We start from the raw sequence: 21,656 nt of genomic DNA on the forward strand, positions 1-21,656 counted from the left end.
AGCCCTAGTGTGATTGACCAGTTACCAATCTAATCAATGATAGAAGCAATACATGTCACCCTGGCTTTCTCCACTCGCATTATGTAAAGGGGTAGAACAAGCATGAATAGTCAAATTCAGTGCTGTGTTGAAACATTGCTCTTATGACTACATGTCAGTAGCCTTGTGCAAAAGTATGTCCTTGTGTTGGTTATAACATGTTTATTTAAATCACAAATATTATCCAAAGTGGCAGCGTATGAATAGATGTAGCGCGTATGCTCTGTGTTCTGCCTCATATATTCAAACAACTCTTAACTCTGATTACTGGATGTAAAATGCAAAAAAAAAACTCTCCCTGTTAATGGCCTAGTTTAAACTGATTTTCTGATTTATTTATTTTTTTATTTTGTTTAGGCTATGGAACCTAATGACCTGTTAAGATAGTTAATCAACGAGTTATTAACAATGGCTGAAGATGTAACCTTGATTATCCAAGTCATTCCATCTCTAAGTTAAGTTATCAGAGAGTCTTCCAGTGTGGGAATTTACTTTTGTATTTGGAGGGAGTTTGTTAAACCACACATCAGCAGACAACCATCTAGCAGAGAATGTGTGTGGTCTTGCATTCACAAACTGTGAAACTGAGCTATAAAGTTTATGGTTTTGCTGTTTGCAGCGTTCTGATTAAAAATGTCCCCTGAGCCTTCCTGAATGTGTTCCACCTGGACCTCAGCGCAACCCCCATTTTAGTTTTTCTCACAGCACTCACCTCATGATGGGAGCAAACGGTCGACATTGCTCAGTGAACCTGCTGCTTCGGGTTTTCGTCTTTGCTTGGAGCAGCAGTTCTGTGGAGTAACGTGACTGACAGTGGGTCGGCTCTGTTGTATGAGTGATGTACATGTAAATAAATGTGTGCCTGCACTGTACCACACAGGCTGCTGTTGCGCCTGTAAAGCAATGAATTGAAACTCTCAAGTGTGTTCATTTGACTCCACAGGCTATCTTTCAAACACACACATAGGAACAGTGTGTGTGTGTGTGTGTGTGTGTGTGTGTGTGTGTGTGTGTGTGTGTGTGTGTGTGTGTGCTGGCAGTGCCAAGTGTGTCTTGTGGGCTCTTGTGTGGAGTGGGATTATGTTAATTTGTCCTTGGTGGAGGCACTCTCACCGACGCCTGCACACTATTGTCAGGAGAGACAGACCGAGAGAGAGGAAAGGAGGGAGCGAAGGAGTTGAGAAAAAGAGTGGGAGAGAGGTGAAGCTGTGATAAGCAATTTGGAGTGGGTAGAACAGAATGAACAGCAGAGCAGAGAGGCCTGAGGCTGATGGAGGAAAGTGGAGATGAAAGGAGAAAATAGGGATAATGAGAAATAAAGACAAACGACTGGTAAGGCTGAATCAGGTGAGTAAAGAAAACATGGGAATGTGAGGAACAGAGGTGGAAGATGTGTGGGGGAGTAAGTGAAGAGGGAAAAAAGATACAGAGCAGAAATATGGGTGAAGGTATAAAGACAGAGAGAGAAATGAGATCCCTGGCCACGGATGTTGCGGTTACATGGTATACTTCTTTAACCATTAGGCCATCAGACACCGCTTATAAGCTTTTTAAACCTTCAAATCTAAAATATTTAAACTCGTAGTCATGGCCCTTTAAGGTGTCCGAGTCACTGTGTGTCTGAAAAGTTCTTTGTGACAATAATCTGGGCTCTAATGCTTCTTTGCAGCAGTATGTCAGTGCTACAGAAAATGGTATTCCCATTCCCAGTTTATTATAAACTGAGTCGCTCATTAGTTGTTTGCACCTCAGTTGGATGTGTTTACCTGCTATCAGCAAAGACGAGACATCCAATGTGGACTGGTGTAAGTGAAATGCTGCCAAAGCTGAAGCTGCGCTGAGTTAGGAATTCAGGATTGGGAAGAGGCCCTGGAATTGTGTAATATTGGGATTCTTGCAGATTAAGCATGTGTGAAACGGCTATTACTGCTCTTCCTCCGGAGTTTACCATACGTAAACTTAATCCTGAGTGAGTACTCTATGAGAAGTAGGGGTGGCAGTAGCTCAGTCCGTAGGGAGTTGGGTTGGGAACCAACCGCTCAGCCCACTCACTTTGACATTTCTCCATTTGTGCATGAATAGGTACTGAGCATGTGTGTATTTCAGGCGTGTAGTGTAGTGATTTCTAACGGAGTGTACGTTGTAATCAATAAAAAGTACCCTGTGTGTGTGTGTGTGTGTGTGTGTGTGTGTGTGTGTGTGTGTGTGTGTGTGTGTGTGTGTGTGTGTGTGTGTGTGTGTGTGTGTGTGTGTGTGTGTGTGTGTGTCGGAGTGCTCACTGGTTGTTCTCTAAGACAACAGCACCACCTGCTTGTGACTTCTGAGAATGTCAGCTTGTTATGATCCCTGCTCAGATATATCTTTTCTTTTTTGTCAGTACTTCAGCTGACTCCACACTTTGTATCAGAGCTTGTTAGGATAACACTGAAGCTCCTTTTGCTAATTAAGAGGAGGCTGATGCTATCAATACGCTTGCACCTGTGTTTTGGACTGTCAAAAAGTGCTCAGGGTAACGGTGCTTCTATTTGTGCATACAGCTAGTCATGTGGGGGGGAAGTAAAGAGTTAGGCTGATGTAGCATGCCAGAAAGCTATATATAGGTACCTGGTGTTTGAGGTGCCATGACGACAAGCATCCACCTTGCAGGATCTTTAAGGAAGACACCTAATCCCTACCAGCATGACTCTGACTTCGTTGTGAAACTACAAAATAATTCCTCAAAAAGATCATAAAAAGCTAACCATATTGTGGTAATGTCCTTTTGCAGGCCCAAAAGAATGAGAGGGAGTCTATCAGGCAGAAGTTGGCCCTGGGCAGTTTCTTTGACGATGGGCCAGGCATCTACACGAGCTGCAGCAAGAGCGGCAAACCCAGCCTGTCCTCCCGGTAAGAAGACCTCTGTCACATGTGACTGTTGGTTTTCTAATATTTTCTGTGGTCTCATAATTCTCTGAAGAAGGATGTAGCTGAAAGGCGATCATACACAAAGACGTCAAAGGTGCATGAATTTTAGCGGTATACAAGAGCTAAAAAAAAAACACACAGAAGGATATAAATTGGAAAGTCTAGAGTTACTGTCATAGGTACCAGTAAAGAAAGGACAAACAGGGAGGAAGTGAATGACAGGAAACAAAAAGGATTTGTGCAGCGTGAATGAGCCACATATAGTCAGCCCTTGTGGCACTCACTTCCCAAAACACACACAGACATTACTACCACCTCCTACACTGCACCTTACTGGAACTAGATGTTCTGTAAACACTCCAGTGATCATTGTATTACTGTGATTTGAATCACATGGATTTCTCAATAATGTAAGGCACAAAGACGTCAAAGGTGCATGAATTTTAGCGGTATACAAGAGCTAAAAACAAAACACGCAGAAGGGTATAAATCAGAAAGTCTACAGTTACTTTCATAGGTACCAGTAAAGAAAGGGCAAACAGGGAGGAAGTGAATGACAGGAAGCAACAAGGATTTGTGCAGTGTGAATGTGTCCTCACTTCCCAAAAGACACACACAGACATTACTACCACCTCCTACACTGCACCTTACTGGAACTCCAGTAGATGTTCTGTAAACACTACAATGCTCATTGTATTCCTGTGATTTGTTTCACGTGGATTTCTCAATATTGTTGCAGCAGATCGGTGACTGATTGTAAATAGTTAAGATGACAGTAATGTGTTAAATACAGTATGATATGCTTGTCTGGGGTGGCAAAGTCATAGACACACTGTATTAGAACCCAACTGATACTGGATTTTTTTGAGGCTGATACCCACTATCGATATTTAAGAATTTAAGAAGCAAAACTACCAATACCAAACGTCAGTCAATATTATTATTATTTTTAGAAAGGATCCCTTACATTTCTTCTTTAAAGTATTTTGGAAAAAGAAATGCATGAACACCATCTCCAAGCCACACAATGTATTAGAAAACACACCCTCACACCTATGTGATGAGTGTATAATTACACCCCTTCAATTTTTAAGAATTGTGACCAAGATATGTCCTGAGTGAGATAATTTATAGGTCAAAGATAAACTTGTCAGTGCTCTCTCATTACAAACTATATATATATATATATATATATATATATATATATATATATATATATATATAAAGGCATCATATTATTATTATATTATCAGCTGCTGGTTGTCAGAAAAGTTAGTAATCAATCTATTAAAATGGAGTTACAGGGAGGTTTTTGATGCTGCCTCTCCTGGAAAAAAACAATCGACCACTCAGGTCCTACTTTAATCGGGACTGATTAGATCTATGCTGTGTAATCAATCAGCTCTGTTTGTAATTACTGCATTGAATAAACAGATTATTGATCCACTGATGTGTGGATCTCTGATATTCTGCTGCTCCGTGGCACAATAACACCCCCACCGGTCCCAAGCATATTGGATCAGACCTACCGGAGGCTTCCTGGATCGATCCATATTGAAGACAAGAGGGGAGATGATTAAAAACAAGAGCCTCCCTTAATGCTATCCTCAGCCGGCACTTTGCTCTGGTGATGAAGGCAGCTAGCATTTGCCAGGATCTTCTTTCTATTTTTCTTAATATGGTTTGCACTTTTTCCCTCTTTAGCGGAAGGCGTAGTGCACACAGTTCAGTGTGCATACTCACAGCACTCTAAATCCTTTATTGAACTCATCATAATACAATAGGTCATATGTATTAGCAGCAGCGCTGTTGACATTGCTGTCCGTTTTGGCCCTGGTCCGAGGCAGTTACTGCAGAAAGAGGCAACATTGAACTGACTTGACTCTTATTTGCATTTATGCTAATAACATGTTGCCCCCTGTTATCTGTCTCTGCCTCTCCCTGCAGGCTGCAGAGCGGGATGAACCTACAGATCTGTTTTGTCAATGACAGCGGCAGCGACAAGGACAGCGATGCAGATGACAGCAAGACAGAGACCAGTCTGGACACACCTCTGTCCCCCATGGTAAGCACTGATGTCCACACGTGCACTTTGAAGCCCCCGCAGAGTTATAATAGTATTTCGCCAGAATTCAAGAATGAAAGAAAATGACTTGAATCTTGGAATCGCACTTTCACACCGTCAACTCTGTATATCATAATACACATTTGTATTATGATATACAGAGTTGACAGTGTGAAAGTGTCAAAGAGCTGATTGTGTGAAAGCGAGATTGAGGCAGAACAAGAATGAAAGCAGTGAAACGGGGGAGATATTCATTATGAATCAGAGATATAATCAGCGCTTCAGATGCTATATGAATGTCTTTGCTCATGTTTTCTGGCCTGTTAACCAATTCACGGGCAGCAAATGAGAGGTGAATTGGAATACGCTCACCATGGCCATGGATGACTGGCCACATTAACCTCATGTCACCCTGAGACACGTTTAACAGAAAGAGAGGGAGAAAGAGAGAGTTATCATTTCTTTGCATGTTCATCCGCACTCTCCTCACATCCCATTTGATGTACAATGACGTTCCTGTCAGTGTGTAAAATCTACATACCAAAATGCCAAGAATACATTAATTAAACATTCATCTTCTGACCTGGTCTTTCTTATCTTTCCTTTTCTCCCTCATTTCTTATTCGGTTCATTGTCTCCTCCATATTTTATTCCACCTTGCCATAATTTGTCTTTTCTTCCTCTTCCTCCTTCCTCCACGTCCTCCCTGCAGTCCAAGCAGAGTTCGTCCTACTCTGATAGGGACACCACAGAGGACGACTCTGAGTCGCTGGAGGACATGGACTTCCTGAGTCGACAGAAGAAGCTGCAGGCCGAGGCGAAGCTGGCTCTGGCTATGGCTAAACCCATGGCCAAGATGCAAGTGGAGGTGGAGAAACAAAATCGCAAGAAGTCACCAGTGGCCGACCTGGTCAGTACCACAATTACACAGTAATGCTGCCTTTGACCGTGACGATTTGTATCACTAAGGACAACATGTCCAAAACAAAAGGGGGAAACACCCTTCTTATTTTCTAAATGACTCCTATATTCTCAGACATAACAGAATCCATGTAAATGTAATGGCCTAGGCCACGAGTTATGTAGTTTTATACAGATAAGGTTAGCATGCAAATACAACACAAAGTTGATACACTGGAACCAAGAGATCCACTGATTTATACGACATGTAACAGAAGAGTTACTAGGTCAAAGGCATATTTGCAATTTCAAGCTTTTGGTTTTACTTTAAATCAGTGTTTTTATATTAACAATTGATCACATTACTTGTATGTGAAGGGGGCTTCTCGTAATGATGAACTCACAGAGAATTATCACCCGACTCTGCCGTTCCCCTCGGTTCTGTCGAGCTTTATAGCATCTTTCAGCTCATTGTTTAGGTTTTTCGGCCCACAACTTTACTGTTTTAGTTCATTCTCATCGCTCTCATCAGTGTAGTTTTTGGCAGACAAGCAGCTGTTTTCAACAAAACAAAACACTCCCACAGAGTTAGTGACTAGCTGGTAAGGGACGTGGAACATTTAGCAGGTTAAGAGGCAGATATTTTTCTCAGGATTTGGTGGAGAGGAGAGTAAACATTGGACTTACATTCACGTATCAGCCAGAAACTCCAAATGAATGTTGCTCCATATCTGCTGGATGTGTAAATCGGCAAATGTTTGCTAAGAAGTTCACCATATTAATCAAATGTTAGTGTTGTGTTTACAGCTTGTTACCCCTGCCCCCAAATGCCCCAAAAATGTGATATTGCAGTTCAGGCCTGTGACATCATCAGCCTAATTGATGCAACTAAGCAATCAGCTGGCACACTTGGTATTTATGAACACTTGTGTTTCCATACACCTCTACCTGCTCCTGATGATGGTTTTAAAGCAAAACCAAACGCTTAAAACAGCAAGTATTCCTCATGTTGTTGTAGTAGGAGGAAGGCTTTGAAATTATTAATCATATTTTCACTTAAAACCTAAATTAAGAAATTCAATATATTATTTCCATAGCCTAGGAAAGTTCAATCAACATTTGTGAACATGAGCTACTCTCTCTCAACGACAGAAACCAGAGAAGAAAGTCTCCAACTTGTGATGTCATCAAGTATAAAGTCTGGAGCTGCTCCGTAGACAATCAATGGGAGATTTTGTGGACCCACAGAATGTTTGTTTTGTTTTTTATTCTATTGTAATGTTCTCAGTTCTGAAACAGAAACTGTTCCCATATTCTAAGAACATTCCCCTGGGTGCTGTCAGTGTCATCTATTGTCTATAGAGCAGTTCCAGACTTTATACTTGATGACATCACAAATTTGAGCTTTAAGCGCTCTAGTTTTTGCATTTGGGAAGAGTTTTTAATGTTAACTAATATTTTTATAGACCATAGCATGTATGCATTTTCAAAAATGGGCGTAGTTCCCCTCTAAAGATTGAGTAAGATAGCTAATTGGAGCAGAGAGCTATATGATATACAGTAGAGCTTTCTGATTTTTACTGTTTTAGAACAAACCGTCACATATATTATGGTCAAATGTCTATCATATGGTCATATATTAGTCAAAGTGTATGAGAATAGATGGGTGGGTTGTGTGTCAGAAACGTATGAGTATTATATGGAAGCTATGGAAACGGGAAACATTTACTTGATGTGATGATGTCACAGTAATCCTCCTCCAACATCCCCCCACTGTTGCTTGTCTTCCTCTGCCCCCATTTAGAGGAAGGAAGGTGATGACGACCCTGCTCATCATTTTTTCATCCATTTTTATCTGCCTCACTGCCTCACGCACACACACCCACACTGTCAGACTCACACATACAATATTTCCACACGGACTTGCAGGCAGAACCGCTTTACTTATTCAGAGAAGCGAGGGGCAGCTCAGCCGGGTCCATCTATAATTCATACACCAGAAAGCATTGCCTTCAGTGTTGAGGGATGTAGCAGTGCTCAGCAGTCAGAAGACATCACTGTCACATCTGGACTGAACACACAGTGAATATTAAGATGTATTAAGGCTACAGCCGCCTGCCATGTCCACAACACCAGAGATCTATTAAATTGAAGCAGTTACATGTGCCAATGCTTCCCTGGAACAGTGATCCTTAACTAGGGGGTACTTCTGCAGTTGCCTGGGGTACATAGAAGTGCATAGAGTGGAGTAGCTCTACTAATATGAAAAAAGAAATTATACATTTTTGGAGAGGTATATACCCACCCAAATAGGATTTCAAATTGGTGTTGCCGGTCTTTACCTTCCGCCAACCTGAGTCAGTTGTAACACCTTAAAGCCACGCTTTGTCACAGAAATTGCATGAAATAGATAGCTAAAAATAAAAAAGTTATGTATTAACAGTTAAAAAGAACTAAGTAGTGCATAAACAGTTAAGTTCAGTTTTGTTTATATCACATATACACGTAAAAAAACAAACAAGGTAGGTACACTAAGCCAACTGTGTGCTTGTGTGCGAGAGAGAGAGAGAAAGCACAAAAGTCATTGAGAGCAAATACGGGGAGAGATTTAGATTCTATGTAAAACCTCAGGTCTCTCCCACAAATTCATTCAGAGAGAAGTGTAGTTCCTCAATCTCATATCGAGTCATTGCTGAAGGTCTGTTCGCTGGTATTTCAACACGTAGTCAATAGTTTGTAATTATATGTATGATAACAGAAACTCACACAGTGGTCAGCATTCTGGCCTGTTGAGTCAGGACCAACACCAATCTACAACCTCTGCACTGGCTTGGTCTCTGACATCACATTTCTCTTGATGTCACTCTTTAGTCACCGCCTTGTGTGCATCTCAAGTCTCTCGAAACTGAAACTGACACATGGCAGCTTCAAGTACAGTTGCATCAGTGCCATTGTGAAAGCAAAAGAGGGGTGAGAAAGTTTCGAGAACCACGCACACAAACACTTGGCACATGCGCATGTTCTCTCATTGTGACTGGAGAACAAGTGGGAGGCAGAGATTAAATGTGTGTTAGAGGGAAAGCGAAAGAATGTAGACCGGTTGCACATGATGCTTTGTGATTGAATTGCATGTTGTGGCTACACTCTGAAGTTGACTGAGAACATGGGGCAACTGCTGGTGGCAATGGGACTCATTAACACATACTGTATACAAAGCAAGCAGAAACATTGGAAATTATAAATTAAAGGAGAGACTGAAAAATACAAGCAATGTTTGGAGCCATTTCTGCTCAGGTACTAGTCAATACAGTAATTGCCATAAATACAATTCTTTAAACTTTCAGGACGCTGCATTATATGAAATACTTTCATTTTCACTCATAGGGAAATAATGTGTAAATTCTCACCCTTTAGTGTCACTCCACCTTTGTCTTTGATTACATAATAGATGTTTCACTACTGTAGATGAATGGGAAGACTTGGGAATTTTCAAAGTACCAGTAAAAAGAAAAATCATACTGAATACTAAATATAAAAGGAGACATGAGGCCTGCACCATTTTTTTATGGTTCTATGGGTAAAAGCATTCAGGAAGAGCAGCATCACTGCTGGCCTCTGCTGGACAGTGAAAACTTCACGTCACTGAGTTAATCTGCTGCTAATTTGTACAAAGCACTGTCAACCCCTTATGTGACCAAACAGTAGTTTCTACTTGGAATCCCCTAACTTTACAATCTCCCTACACAGAGAGGTGAAAACCTCAAAGAAATAGTGATATTCCCTTTATCAGGGGCGCTACCATGGGAAGACAAAAGACTAAAAAGCAGTCGTTTTTCTACAGAAAAAGCAACAAATCAAAAGCGACTAATCACAAACATTTAGGTTGGCAGATCAAAGTTGCACATACTGTCAGTCAATCAAAAACAGCTGACTTTTAGTTTTGATTAATAATAAATCATTTGATTTGATTGCTCTAAATTCTGCCGATAATTAATGCCGTTGTTGCTTTTGACCAGATTTGAGCAAAGTGAGGCCTACAACCAGCAATTGTTTTCATTACTGAATAACCTGCTGATTATTATTTTTTAGTGGACAGATTCATAGTTTCTTAACTATTAAATGTCAGAAAATAGTGTAAAATGCCAATAGCTAGTTGTTAGAGAGAGAAAATCAGACAATGCTCACGTCCGACAAGCTGGCACCAGTAAATGTTTGGCAGTTTTGATTGATAAATGATTTAAACGATTGATTGATTGATTGATTGATTGATTGATTGATTGATTGATTGATTGATGTTTAGTCAATACAACTGAACTTTATAATGTAGATGCAATGAAAGACATTTCTGATTTCAGTCTGATTCTTATTTATTTAATGATATGACTGAATTTCACATGATTATAGGTCCATGAGTTTACAATAATATGCAGTATCTTTTTGTTGCAGGAAATAAATCGTTTGACACAATGTCTTTAAAGGGAAATGCATACAAAAACATATGCATATAAAAACAACACGGCAGAAAATGAAGTGTGTAGCTGAACCTTGTTTCAACCTCCAGATAGAATAACCACAATGTCTAAGGTTTTTTTCTCTTCATGTAACCGTGTTTCTCTGTGTGTGTGTGTGTGTGTGTGTGTGTGTGTGTGTGTGTGTGTGTGTGTGTGTGTGTGTGTGTGTGTGTGTGTGTGTGTGTGTGTGTGTGTGTGTGTGTGTGTGTGTGTGTGTTTCGGCAGCTTCCGCACATGCCCCACATCAGTGAGTGTCTAATGAAAAGAAGCCTGAAGCCCACCGACTTGAGAGATATGACGCTGGGGCAGCTCCAGGTTATAGTCAATGACCTGCACTCCCAGATTGAGAGTGAGTTTACCACAAGCATGCATACATTACAGTACATACACCTCTACTTTTAACTGCAGAAATGAGCAAGCAAGCAAATGGGGGAAAAACATGCACATGCATACTGACCCTTGTCCCTTTTTTAGTGGATGTGAAAGTGCTTTTATATATGATAGTCAGTTCAAAGAATTGTACCAGTTAACAGCTTCCCCTAAACTATTTACTGTCACTGCACTGTACAGATCATTGATCCTGCTACTCAGGGATGAATAATCTCACATTTTACATTAAACAGATCCAAAAATCCCCAAGAGTGCCAAAATCATGAGCTACTTTTAAGTTACTAAACAGACTTTCCCTTCCAAATCTATTTTTTGCTGCTTCATATTTATCCTCTAATGTGTGACTGTCAGACTGTCTATGCTCAGATTTCGATGGCTTTGTGAGGTCTTTTTTTTTTAACCCATAGTGGGAGATATATACAGTATATCATGTAGGTTTATTGATAAGGGTCACAATAGAATATGTGTTATGGTCAACTGTGGTCAAGTATTTCCATATTGTAAATATGACGTGGACAAATTCCTGTTTAGTGATACGTCTGTAGCCCGACATGATTTTAATATTATTCCTCAAATTATCTTCCTCTCCAGGTCTGAATGAGGAGCTTGTACAGTTGCTGCTGATTCGGGATGAACTACACATGGAGCAAGATGCCATGCTGGTTGACATAGAGGACCTCACCAGGTGATGAGGCACTTACTGTAATAAGGATCTAATCTACCACATTTACCATCCATTTAGTTCCTATCTGGTGTATAAGAGGGAAAAAAAACTCCTTCATTTAAAGAATAAGGTTGGAAATAAAAAATTCAGGTACAGGTGTATTATGCTAGTAGCGGCTAATGTAGCCTTGAACCACTTACACAGATGCAGAGCAAATATGAGGAGTGGGCCACCCATAGGGTGACCATATTTTGATTTCCAAAAAAAGAGGACACTCTGCCCGGCCTTGAGACACAAATTCTGACAGGCTTCTCAGAGGTTAATGAACATGCTTTATTATGCCTCAATTGTGGAAAAATAACTTCTGTAATAAAATATAATCAGTAACAACCTGTAACAAAATAATAGCTCTCTTTTAAAATAAATAAATAATATGAAATAATGTTCATTTAGAACATTATTTGATGACCTCTTCGGTGTTAGAAGATCCAGCTTCAACAAAATATCTCTTAATACCTTTTCAATGTAATAAGATAAATAATAAAGACACTGAAACATATGTGCCAGCTTTGCACACGGTGCACTCCGCCTCCCACTTGTCTGGTCCCAACCGGGACGGTACGTGGGACATTTCTTTTGCGGTCTTGTTTTATGGTTCTGCGGAGGCTCCACGCAGAGCTATTGCCGTAGCCTAGTTAGTGGACTGATACTTGTGCGCTGGTGTGTGCGTTGAGCCGGCGTGCGTGTGGGGGGAGTGCGTGATATAATAGAGCAAGGGAGAAGGTAGAGTGTGACGGTGATTATCTTCAGAGTGAGTAGTGAAGGCGAGCGAGTACGACCCTAGAGTCATAGCGAGAGAAACAAAGTGTCTCCCCTGTGTTTTCTGACCACGGTGGGAAATCTTTAGCAGGAAACGCATTCGGCATTTTGTGTGTGCGCGTCACAGAGCCGCCCACAACGCAGCCTCTCGGGAATTACGTCACACAACAAAGTACCGTAGTATTGTGTGCAAAGTGCCAGTTAATTTAAGTACACGTTTAATCGTCCCATGAAAAACAGTGAAAACCGGACATTTTCATGAATTTATAAAAAGTGGACATGTCCGGGCAAAAGAGGACGTTTGGTCACCCTAGCTACCCAGATCTGGTCTTTCTCCACAACCAGTTGTAGTCTTCAACCCTAGTTGATACTGACTCACATGGCATCACTCGAGGCGATTTATCAGAGGAACAGAACAGAACAATATATAACAGTGTGGCTCACTCATGTGTTTTGTTTTATAGTTTAATGTCTAATATTTTTTGGACAACAACGAAGGTATATGGCACAAAGGGATAAGCTACACTAAGCTTTCTCTACACACACAATTTAGTGAGTAGGATTTTTGGTTTTGGGCTTTTCTCAAAATGTGTTCACAAAAAGGGTTACACTTTACTTGAAGGTATCTACATAAGAGTGACATGACACTGGCATGAACGTAATACAAAAATAAAATATAAACATTATAAACAAGTCAGGTTGGTTTTTGTCATGACAAGTTATGGTTAGGGTTAAGGTTAGGGTTCCTTTGTCATGACTGTGTCATTACAGTGTCATGTGTTCATGACAGCGTCATGTCACTCTTATGTAGATACCATCAAGTAAAGTGTTACCAAAAAAAAAAAAAATCAAATATCACCAGACTTATCCTTTAAGTGACTGTATGTTCCTTTTTTCTTTTTTCCAGGCATGCTGAGAGCCAGCAGAAACATTTGGCTGAGAGGACCCTATCTAAATAAGATGCCCGTCCCTGTTCCACCCTGCTCCCCTTTGCCAAGCTAAGCTCCCGCTCCAAACCAGACCCCCCCCACCCCACCCTCCCCCGCCATTCCACCTCTGCCCTGTGTCGTTCCAAATCCTGCCCGCTTGTCCCAAGTATTTTGCTCCTTGCTGCTTCCCCGTCTCCCCATGTCTCCCTTTGTGTCCAACCCACTGACTCCAGCAGCAGAGGCAGAAGGCCCCCCCTCTTTCATTTGCTTCTGTGGTTTTCTCCCAGCACTAAGGACGGAGGAGCACTTCCTGCTTCCTGGGAGAAGAGGAAACTGATTGTGTGTTGTCATGGATTCTGTCCCCAGCTTCCTGTGCAGTGATCGGCCTTGCTTTGCTATTGTTTCTTTTTAACTTTCTACATTTGCCACTAAATTATAATTGTCAAATGCAAAAAATTGTGGGAAAAAATAAAATAATAGTGAAAAATTTAGTAGAAAGTCAGTCATGAGAAAAAAGAAACAACATTGAATAAAAACAAATGACGGAAACTAACTTCTTCAGACCATTTTAAGTTGGACAGTAATTTTAAAGTATTTCAAAGTCGACCTGTTTTTATTCTGCACAAATGGTAGTTTTCAACTGAGAAATGTTTATTTGAAGGTGCTAAAAGAGTGTAAAGGAAACATGCCTGCCTTGTAGTGGAGTCGTAGCTTTTGGTAATACGTTCACTCTAATTGCTCTTCAACATTTTGTGAATGTTGATTTTCTGACACGAGTCATTTTAAATGAATAAGTGTGTTAATATCGTTTTCATCCTACTGTAATCAGAAACTTTATTTGAGGGAAGAAATGTTTATGTACAGATATGTAAAATAAAGAATAAACTTTGTTTCATATATTTTGGTTTGTTGTGCAGTATGTTGGGATAAGATTAAAAAAAGATAAATTCAAGTAGGTCAATAACAAAGGATGAAAATGAATGTATGTGCAGCTGCTGTTGCTGGTCTTTGAAATGAGCTTGTATTCTTTAAAATGAACTTATGGAAATTTGACTGTTTTACTTTTTTCGACATACTATACTATTGCTTTTTAATGACTTTTTCAGCATACCATACTTTTACTTTTTTATAACTTTTCGACATACTATACTATGCCTACATACAACATAAATAGTATGATTTTTTAATGACTTTTTTTCGACATGCTATACTTTGACTTTTTTATGACTTTTTCCAACATACTATACTAGGACTTTTTTGACGTACTATATTGATACTTAATGACTTTTCGAAATACTATACTATGACTTTTTTCGATGTACTATACTATGACTTTTTTATGACTTTTTCGACATACTATACTATGATTTTTTTTCAACACATTATACTATGATTTTTTATTACCTTTTTTTACATACTATGCTATGACTATCATTTTCTGTCCTCAGTAATGTTGAACAATAAATACAACATCAAACTATTGTTTTCCAATGTTCACGTATAGCTCATAATATACTACGACTTTTTTTGACATAGAACACAGAAATTTTTTCAACGTACTATGCTATGACTTTTTAATGACTTTTTTCTACATACTATTCTACGACTTTTTTTTGACATACTATACTATGGCTTTTTTTTGACATACTATAGTATGATTTTTTTCAACATAATATACTATGACTTTTTATAACTTTTTTCGACATAAGTACTATGACTTTTTTATCACTTTTTTCCACGCACTATACTATGACATTTTTATCACTTTTTCGAACATACTATACTATGACTTTTGACTTTTTTTGACATTCCATACTATGATTTCTTTTGACATACTATACTATGATTTATTTATGACTTTTTCTACATACTATACTATGATTATTTGACATACTATACTATGACTTTTTATGACTTTTTTCAACATACTATACCATGATTTTTTTGACATATTATTCTATGACTTTATTCAACAAACTACACTGACTCTTTTCAACGTAACTATTATGACTTTTTTTCGACATACTATACTTTAACTTTTTTATGACTTCATTCAACATGCTATACTAATTACTTTTTTTATGACTTTTTTCGACATACCATACTATGACTTTTTTTCGACATACTATAATATGTCTTTTCCTAACTCTTTTCAACATACTACACCATGACATTTTTCGAAATACTAAACTATGACATTTGTATCACTTTGAGAAACATACTATGACTTATTGACTTTTTTCATCATACTATCCTATGGCTTTTTTAATCACTTTTTTTTGGTGACTTTGTTTGACTACCACACTATGACTTTTTGCATGACTTTTTTTTACGTACTATACTATGACTTTTTATCACTTTTACGACATACTATACTATGAATTTTTTTACTTTTTTCATCATACTATACCATGACTTTGTTATCACTTTTTTGACATAATATAGACTTTTGACTTTTTTCATCATACTATGATTTATTTTTACATACTATACTATGACATTTTTTGACATAGTATACTATGTCTTTTTTTACTTTTTTTGTCATACTATAATATGACTTTTTTATGACTTTTTTCGACATAATATACCATGACTTTTGACTTTTTTTGTCATATGATAATGATAATTTTGTTTTTAATTTCCGACATACTATACTATGATTTTTTTACATACTATATTGCATTACATTACATGTCATTTAGCTGATGCTTTTATACAAAGCGACTTACAATTGCTATACTGTATATCAGAGGTGGCATGCCTCTGGAGTAACTAGGGGTTAAGTTTCTCGCTCAGGGACACATTGGTTGATGTACCGCAGTGGGAACTGAAGCCAGATCTCCCACACCAAAGGCATGTGTCATATCCACTGCGCCATCACCACCACCATACTATGACTTTTTTTTTTAGCTTTTTTCGTCATACTATACTATGACTTCTTTGGCGTACTATAGTATGCCTTTTTTCGACATACTATGTCTGTTATCACTTTTTTCAACATACTGTACCATGACTTTTTACTTTTCGCAACGTATTATAGTAAGTTTTTTTTCGAGTTAGTATACTATGACATTTTTTTTACTTTTTTCGTAATACTATAATATGACTCTATTTATGACTTTTTCGATATACTATACTATGACTTCTTTGGCGTACTATACTATTGCTTTTTCGACATGTGGCTTTTTTATGACTTTTTTTCAACATACTGTACTATCTTTTCACAACTTTTTCAACATACTATACTGTGACTTTTTTATGACTTTTCGTGTACTATAATATGCCTTTTTATGACTTTTTTTTACATACTATACAATGACATTTTTATCACTTTTTTCAACATACTATACTATGATTTTTTACTTTTTTCATCATACTTTAATTAATTTATTTTTTACTTTTTTCAACATACTATACTATGACATTTTTCGACGTATTATGCTATGATATTTTTATCACTTTTTTCAACATACTATACTATGACATTTTTCGACGTATTATGCTATGATATTTTTATCACTTTTTTCAACATACTATACTATGATTTTTTCATGACTTTTTTCGACATACTATACCATGACTTTTTTTGACATACTGTACTATGACATTTTTATCACTTTGAGCAACATACTATGATTTATTTACTTTTTTCATCATACTATACTATGGCTTTTTTAATCATTGTTTTTGACATACTGTACTATGACTGTTTTATCACTTTTTTTCCACACACTATACTATGACATTTTTATCACTTCTTGGACATACTCAACTATGTCTTTGTTATCACTTTTTTGACATACTATAATATTACTTTTTTATGACTTTTTTCGACACACTATACTATGACTTTTTCATGACTGTTTTCGACATACTATACTATGATTTTTTTTACTTTTTTGGTCATACTATACCATGAGTTTTTTTATCACTATTTTGACATACTACAGGAAGTGCAATCAGTGCTCGCAACTCATAGCTAGAATACACCCATTGCATGCAACATGACACAACTCCCTCTGTTTCGGTCTTGCCTCATCATGACACGTTTGTTTGTTTCTGTTCTCATGTGGTTTGGCTGGACTGCTTTTAAAGGGACTGCATATTAATTTGGACAACCCCTTTAATGTCATAATTAGGATTTTTTTTTTTCTTTCACATGAAATATGATGAATGGTCAGTTTTGGTTCAAGTTCTAAACGTACAGAAATTATGGCTGTAAGGTATGATAAATGTATCTCTGAGAAAGTCCCCCTCCTCCGCCGGTGGGTCCTCTGACTGATCATATACTGCATTTAAAAAGTGATGGTAAGTTTCAGTCTTTGATGTTTCAATGGTGAAGCAAGATAAAGGCCAGGGAACTCCTGTTAACCACTCACTGACCACTGTAGTTTCAGAGAGTGCACTTCCTTTATTAATGTGTTTAACACAACAAGTGGACCACAGCAATGCAATTGTATTGTAGATATCTGAAATTGGAGTTCTTTGCTGTAAGAATTTGTTTGTCACTCTAATGTCACTTTTTGACTAGGAAGAATAAGCCTAAATTAGAGATATCTGCAATAACTATTCTGTCTACCTATTAAATGTTAAAACGGCTCTCCAGTTATATGATTTTAGTATCTTTACGTGAGAACATTGCAGTCATAAACCCACAGCCCACCCGTGCTGGGCAGAGAGAAAACCCCCAAACGAATAAGAAGTAATTGCACAAATTGCTGAAGTGGAATCTTTTTATCAAGTATAGTTACAATATACTGTATATAGTTTTTAGTTGGCGTACTTTGCAGATGCTGTAGCTGCCTCCCAGTACTAACTGAAGCTATAGAACCCATACATTGTGGTAGGGCAAGGTGCATGGCATTTCCCATGTGGAGATGATGCTGCTGCTGCTGCTGCTGCTGCTGCTGCTGCTGCAAGGACCAGATGCTTTAATCATATACATCATGTCGGTGCTTTTGCAGTGCATTCGAAAGGAGTTGTTTTTGCATCCAACCATTTCGAAAAATTCTTCCAGGTACGGCCAGGGATGTAGAAGGGTTGGCTGGTCTTCCTGGCTACCAACCTCCTCGCTGGTGCTTGGTTGGGACATTTCGCTCGAGTTCTCTTGAGTCTCTGCCACGGACATCTCCGTACTAGTACTAGTCTATATAATATATGTGTAGAATATGTAGATTTGTGTCATGGGCAGGTGCAATGGATCGCGTACAAACCAATAGGGTGTCGGAATGGTATACTGTATGTTTATACTTCTCATCCAAACACAGTCAAATTCACTCTATCCGGATGGCGCGATTTATCTGGATAGGTTTTTAATTTAGTTTTTGATGTTTTGTTTTTGAACGATGACAAGCCGAAATGAAAACAAGCCGAGCTGAAGTAGGAGTAACGAGGCTATTTTTTTAAATGTAAGGAGTATAAAGCACAGATAATTGCGTGAAATGTAAGGAGTAGAAGTAAAAAGTCTGCTGTAAAATAATTACTCCAGTAAAGGAGCTATAGATACCCAAAATGTCTACTTAAGTAAGGTAACGAAGCATTTGTAGGCTACTTCGTTACTTGATACCTCTGGAATTTACAGACTCTTGAGGAAATTCCCCAAACTGACATATAAATACAATCAGATAAGAAGGCAGCATCACAGTGCTACTGATTTACCAGGCACGAGCTGAGATATTATCTACCTGATCAGAAAGATGGCAGTCTTTAATTTCTGTAAGTCAGCGCGAGCCCAAAACACTAGACATAGCCTATAAGATATAGCCTACGATATGTTATATCCATATCAACCATTTTGTCATGGAACTCTTGAGTAAACCCATAAGCCGTATGTGTTGATGGTTATATTATTCTCTTATATCCCATGCAGACTCCGCCGGCTGTGTGCTGCTGCTGATCACCCTGACCTGGCGCACATCCACAGGATTCCCGCTGCACACTCGGAGCGCAGAAAACTGCGTAGATTCATTCAAGAAGCTCCACGGCAATATCACAGATCTTCTCATACTCCACAGTGTGAGTACAATTCACTGCACCGCGTTCATGTTGTGATGCTGTGTTTTTGTCTTCCTTACTTTTCTTTTTTTTTTACTCTGTCACACACTTCTGTTCATTAATAATGAATACCCTTATTTTGTATTACAGGATGTTTTGTGCCATGGCATCGACTCTGATACAATGGAGCTTAGAAGTAAACCTGACACAGCGCTGGCCTGCGCACCCATTCTGACTCAGGTGACATATGCGTTAAATTATCAGTGATATTAATGGAATAATTATTCAACTTATACCGATTCAACTTTGAATAATCTTCAGGCTAGTTTTTGTGTAAGGAAAATATAAATCCTAATGATTCTTCTGTGCATAGTTTTACATGTTCCAAAAGAGGATACAATTGTTTTATGGAAACAGCCTCGTCCCTCATAATTTGTGCTCAGCTTTCTCTAACTATTACATGCTCTAAGTATATTAAAAGCAAACGTATGGTCCAAAGATGCTTATGGGCACCTGACAGGTGAAACAAATTGCAAAATTGCTCATGTTTAAAATGTTTTTTTCTTTTCTTTTTTAACACCGCAGAACTCCGGCTGTATGATGCCAAGAAATTCATCCTTCAATGAGGTATGCTTAAGTTACAATTTCTTTTTAAATGCTTTTTAGAATTAACAGACATAGGCTACTGTATGTTATACAAAAAAAAGTCTAGTATCTATTTCAACAAATTAAACATTAAACAAAGCTTTACATTTGGTATTAATCTGCTATTCTAACAACAAGTTCTCCAAACGATACGACGATTTAGGTCGTTTATTCATAATGCAAACTCAACATCTCTAAGGACCAGACTGGAAAATGAGAATCATATCAAGAGCCAGACATGTATTAGTTTTCTGACATGCTTTTATTTAATAGAAAAAGTCTTGAAGTCTAGAAAAATATTTTGACTGTATTATTGCATGTCTCATTTAGCTTTGTAAAGCTGCCCAAAAAGTCGTCAAAAAAGATCCTTACCCATCATAGAAAAAAGCGACAAATTGTCTAAAAAAAGGCACAAAAACATTGGAAAAAGCGCCCAAAACTTTGGAAAAGTGGAAAAAAAATATTGGGGAAAAAACGTCAAAAACATGTGCTCTAATGAGACCCGCAGGAGCTACACATTACATTACCTTTCTGCTTTGCTCCTACGGCCACTAGAGGGCGCCGCCCCTACAACGTTAAAATGAATCATATTTGCTGTATGCACAAACAATCTATGAGATTGTTTTTTGGGGAGAGAACAGTCTCTACAAATCAGAATCCATATATTTTTACATTATACACCCATTAAATTACTTCATCTACATTTTTTTTATGAAGCAGATGACTGATGTGCCATTTTTCGTGCTTGTCTTGACAGAGTGAATGTCTGACGAATATCATGGAGGACTTGGCCCACTATGATGCTGCTATTAAGTCCTACATCAACTCCCCACTCAGAAGTCCTAAAGAAGAACTTGCACTGAGACCAACTCTGGAAATAATACAGAGCCTGATGAAGGTGTGTTTGTTATGCATGTGTGGAAGGGGTAAAAACACAGTCAGGATTTAAAGACAGATATAGTGAGAGAGAATTTCCCGGGAAATAACTTTTAATAGTCGCCTGATGAAATCTTCCTTGGTTTATACAGAACTGCTCCCTGATGTCGAATGGACTGAGCAACTCTTCAGAGGTATTTTTCAATTCCTTCTTTTTAGTTTGTTCCCCGTTTACTCCTCATCTGTCGGTCTTTTAAGAGGAAAATTGATCTAAAAATCTATCCTTGGAAAAGATTTTCTCCAAGATCCGCAGGGAACCTTTTGTCAGGGTGAGTTTTCATGTTGTTTCCCTCTTGTAGGAGGATGCTGCCCAGATGTGGGGAAGTGACACCTTCAGTAACAGGCAGAAGATGTGCAAGAAGATGAGGGGCTTCCACGTGCGAACCATCACCATGAACCGAGCCATCGGCTACATCTCCTCAGGAGAACACAGGAAGTAAACATCCTGCAACCTCCTCATCACCACCATCACCACCACCACCATCGTTCCACTAATGCCACACTATCTCTCCTCCTCTCATTTATCAAACCAAGCCATCCTGATCATTCACTACCATTATTTACAACTACTAACCAAGCAGTGCTTTACACTGCACATGCTGCACAGCCGTGTTCATGATTACTGCACAGGCATAAGCTAGCTGGCCAGACTACAGCCTCTTCACTCAGTGACAGCTGTTGGCCCATTTCAATGTATTCCAATATTTGGGGGAATGTATCTACAGTATTTATTTGAGATCTATTTATTACATGTATTTATGTATTTATTTATTTGATGGCCTGTGATGTTATTTATTGTTATTTATAATAAATGATTGGTATTAGCAAGTGATGAAGTGGAAGTGATTTCTTTTTTTTGT

The 21,656-nt window shown here is 38.4% G+C and overlaps 2 protein-coding genes across 9 annotated transcripts in view; both read left to right on the plus strand.

Moving 5' to 3' along the window:
• The window catches only part of schip1 (schwannomin interacting protein 1), a 233,620-nt gene extending 220,306 nt beyond the window's left edge, over positions 1–13,314 (plus strand). For 6 of the 8 annotated variants that reach the window (XM_028574669.1, XM_028574668.1, XM_028574671.1 and 3 more), the window contains 6 exons: positions 2,807–2,925; positions 4,891–5,008; positions 5,721–5,918; positions 10,645–10,768; positions 11,401–11,494; positions 13,200–13,314. In XM_028574669.1, the coding sequence (XP_028430470.1) occupies positions 2,807–2,925; positions 4,891–5,008; positions 5,721–5,918; positions 10,645–10,768; positions 11,401–11,494; positions 13,200–13,251 (705 nt within the window). In that variant the 3' untranslated portion in view covers positions 13,252–13,314. Of the gene's footprint in view, positions 1–1,187; positions 1,387–2,806; positions 2,926–4,890; positions 5,009–5,720; positions 5,919–10,644; positions 10,769–11,400; positions 11,495–13,199 lie in introns of those variants that run through there. The other 2 variants (XM_028574673.1, XM_028574676.1) reach the window with 2 other exon arrangements.
• Positions 13,315–18,724: 5,410 nt separating this feature from the next.
• Positions 18,725–21,551, plus strand: il12a (interleukin 12a). The gene is made up of 7 exons (XM_028574438.1): positions 18,725–18,936; positions 19,091–19,236; positions 19,366–19,455; positions 19,801–19,842; positions 20,618–20,758; positions 20,889–20,930; positions 21,096–21,551. The coding sequence occupies exons 1-7, from the start codon at positions 18,918–18,920 to the stop codon at positions 21,234–21,236; spliced, it is 621 nt and encodes a 206-aa protein (XP_028430239.1). The 5' UTR covers positions 18,725–18,917; the 3' UTR covers positions 21,237–21,551.
• Positions 21,552–21,656: the final 105 nt, after the last annotated feature.

The sequence above is a fragment of the Perca flavescens genome, chromosome 3, assembly GCF_004354835.1.
Source record: "Perca flavescens isolate YP-PL-M2 chromosome 3, PFLA_1.0, whole genome shotgun sequence".
In the NCBI taxonomy this organism is placed as follows: Eukaryota; Metazoa; Chordata; class Actinopteri; order Perciformes; family Percidae; genus Perca; species Perca flavescens.

What these genes read in the sequence shown, in the direction of transcription:
- il12a (XM_028574438.1), top strand. An exon ending in ATCTTCTCATACTCCACAGT is followed by an intron (nt 19,237 to 19,365) that starts GTGAGTACAATT and finishes TTTGTATTACAG; the next exon opens with GATGTTTTGTGCCATGGCAT. An exon ending in TAATACAGAGCCTGATGAAG is followed by an intron (nt 20,759 to 20,888) that starts GTGTGTTTGTTA and finishes TGGTTTATACAG; the next exon opens with AACTGCTCCCTGATGTCGAA.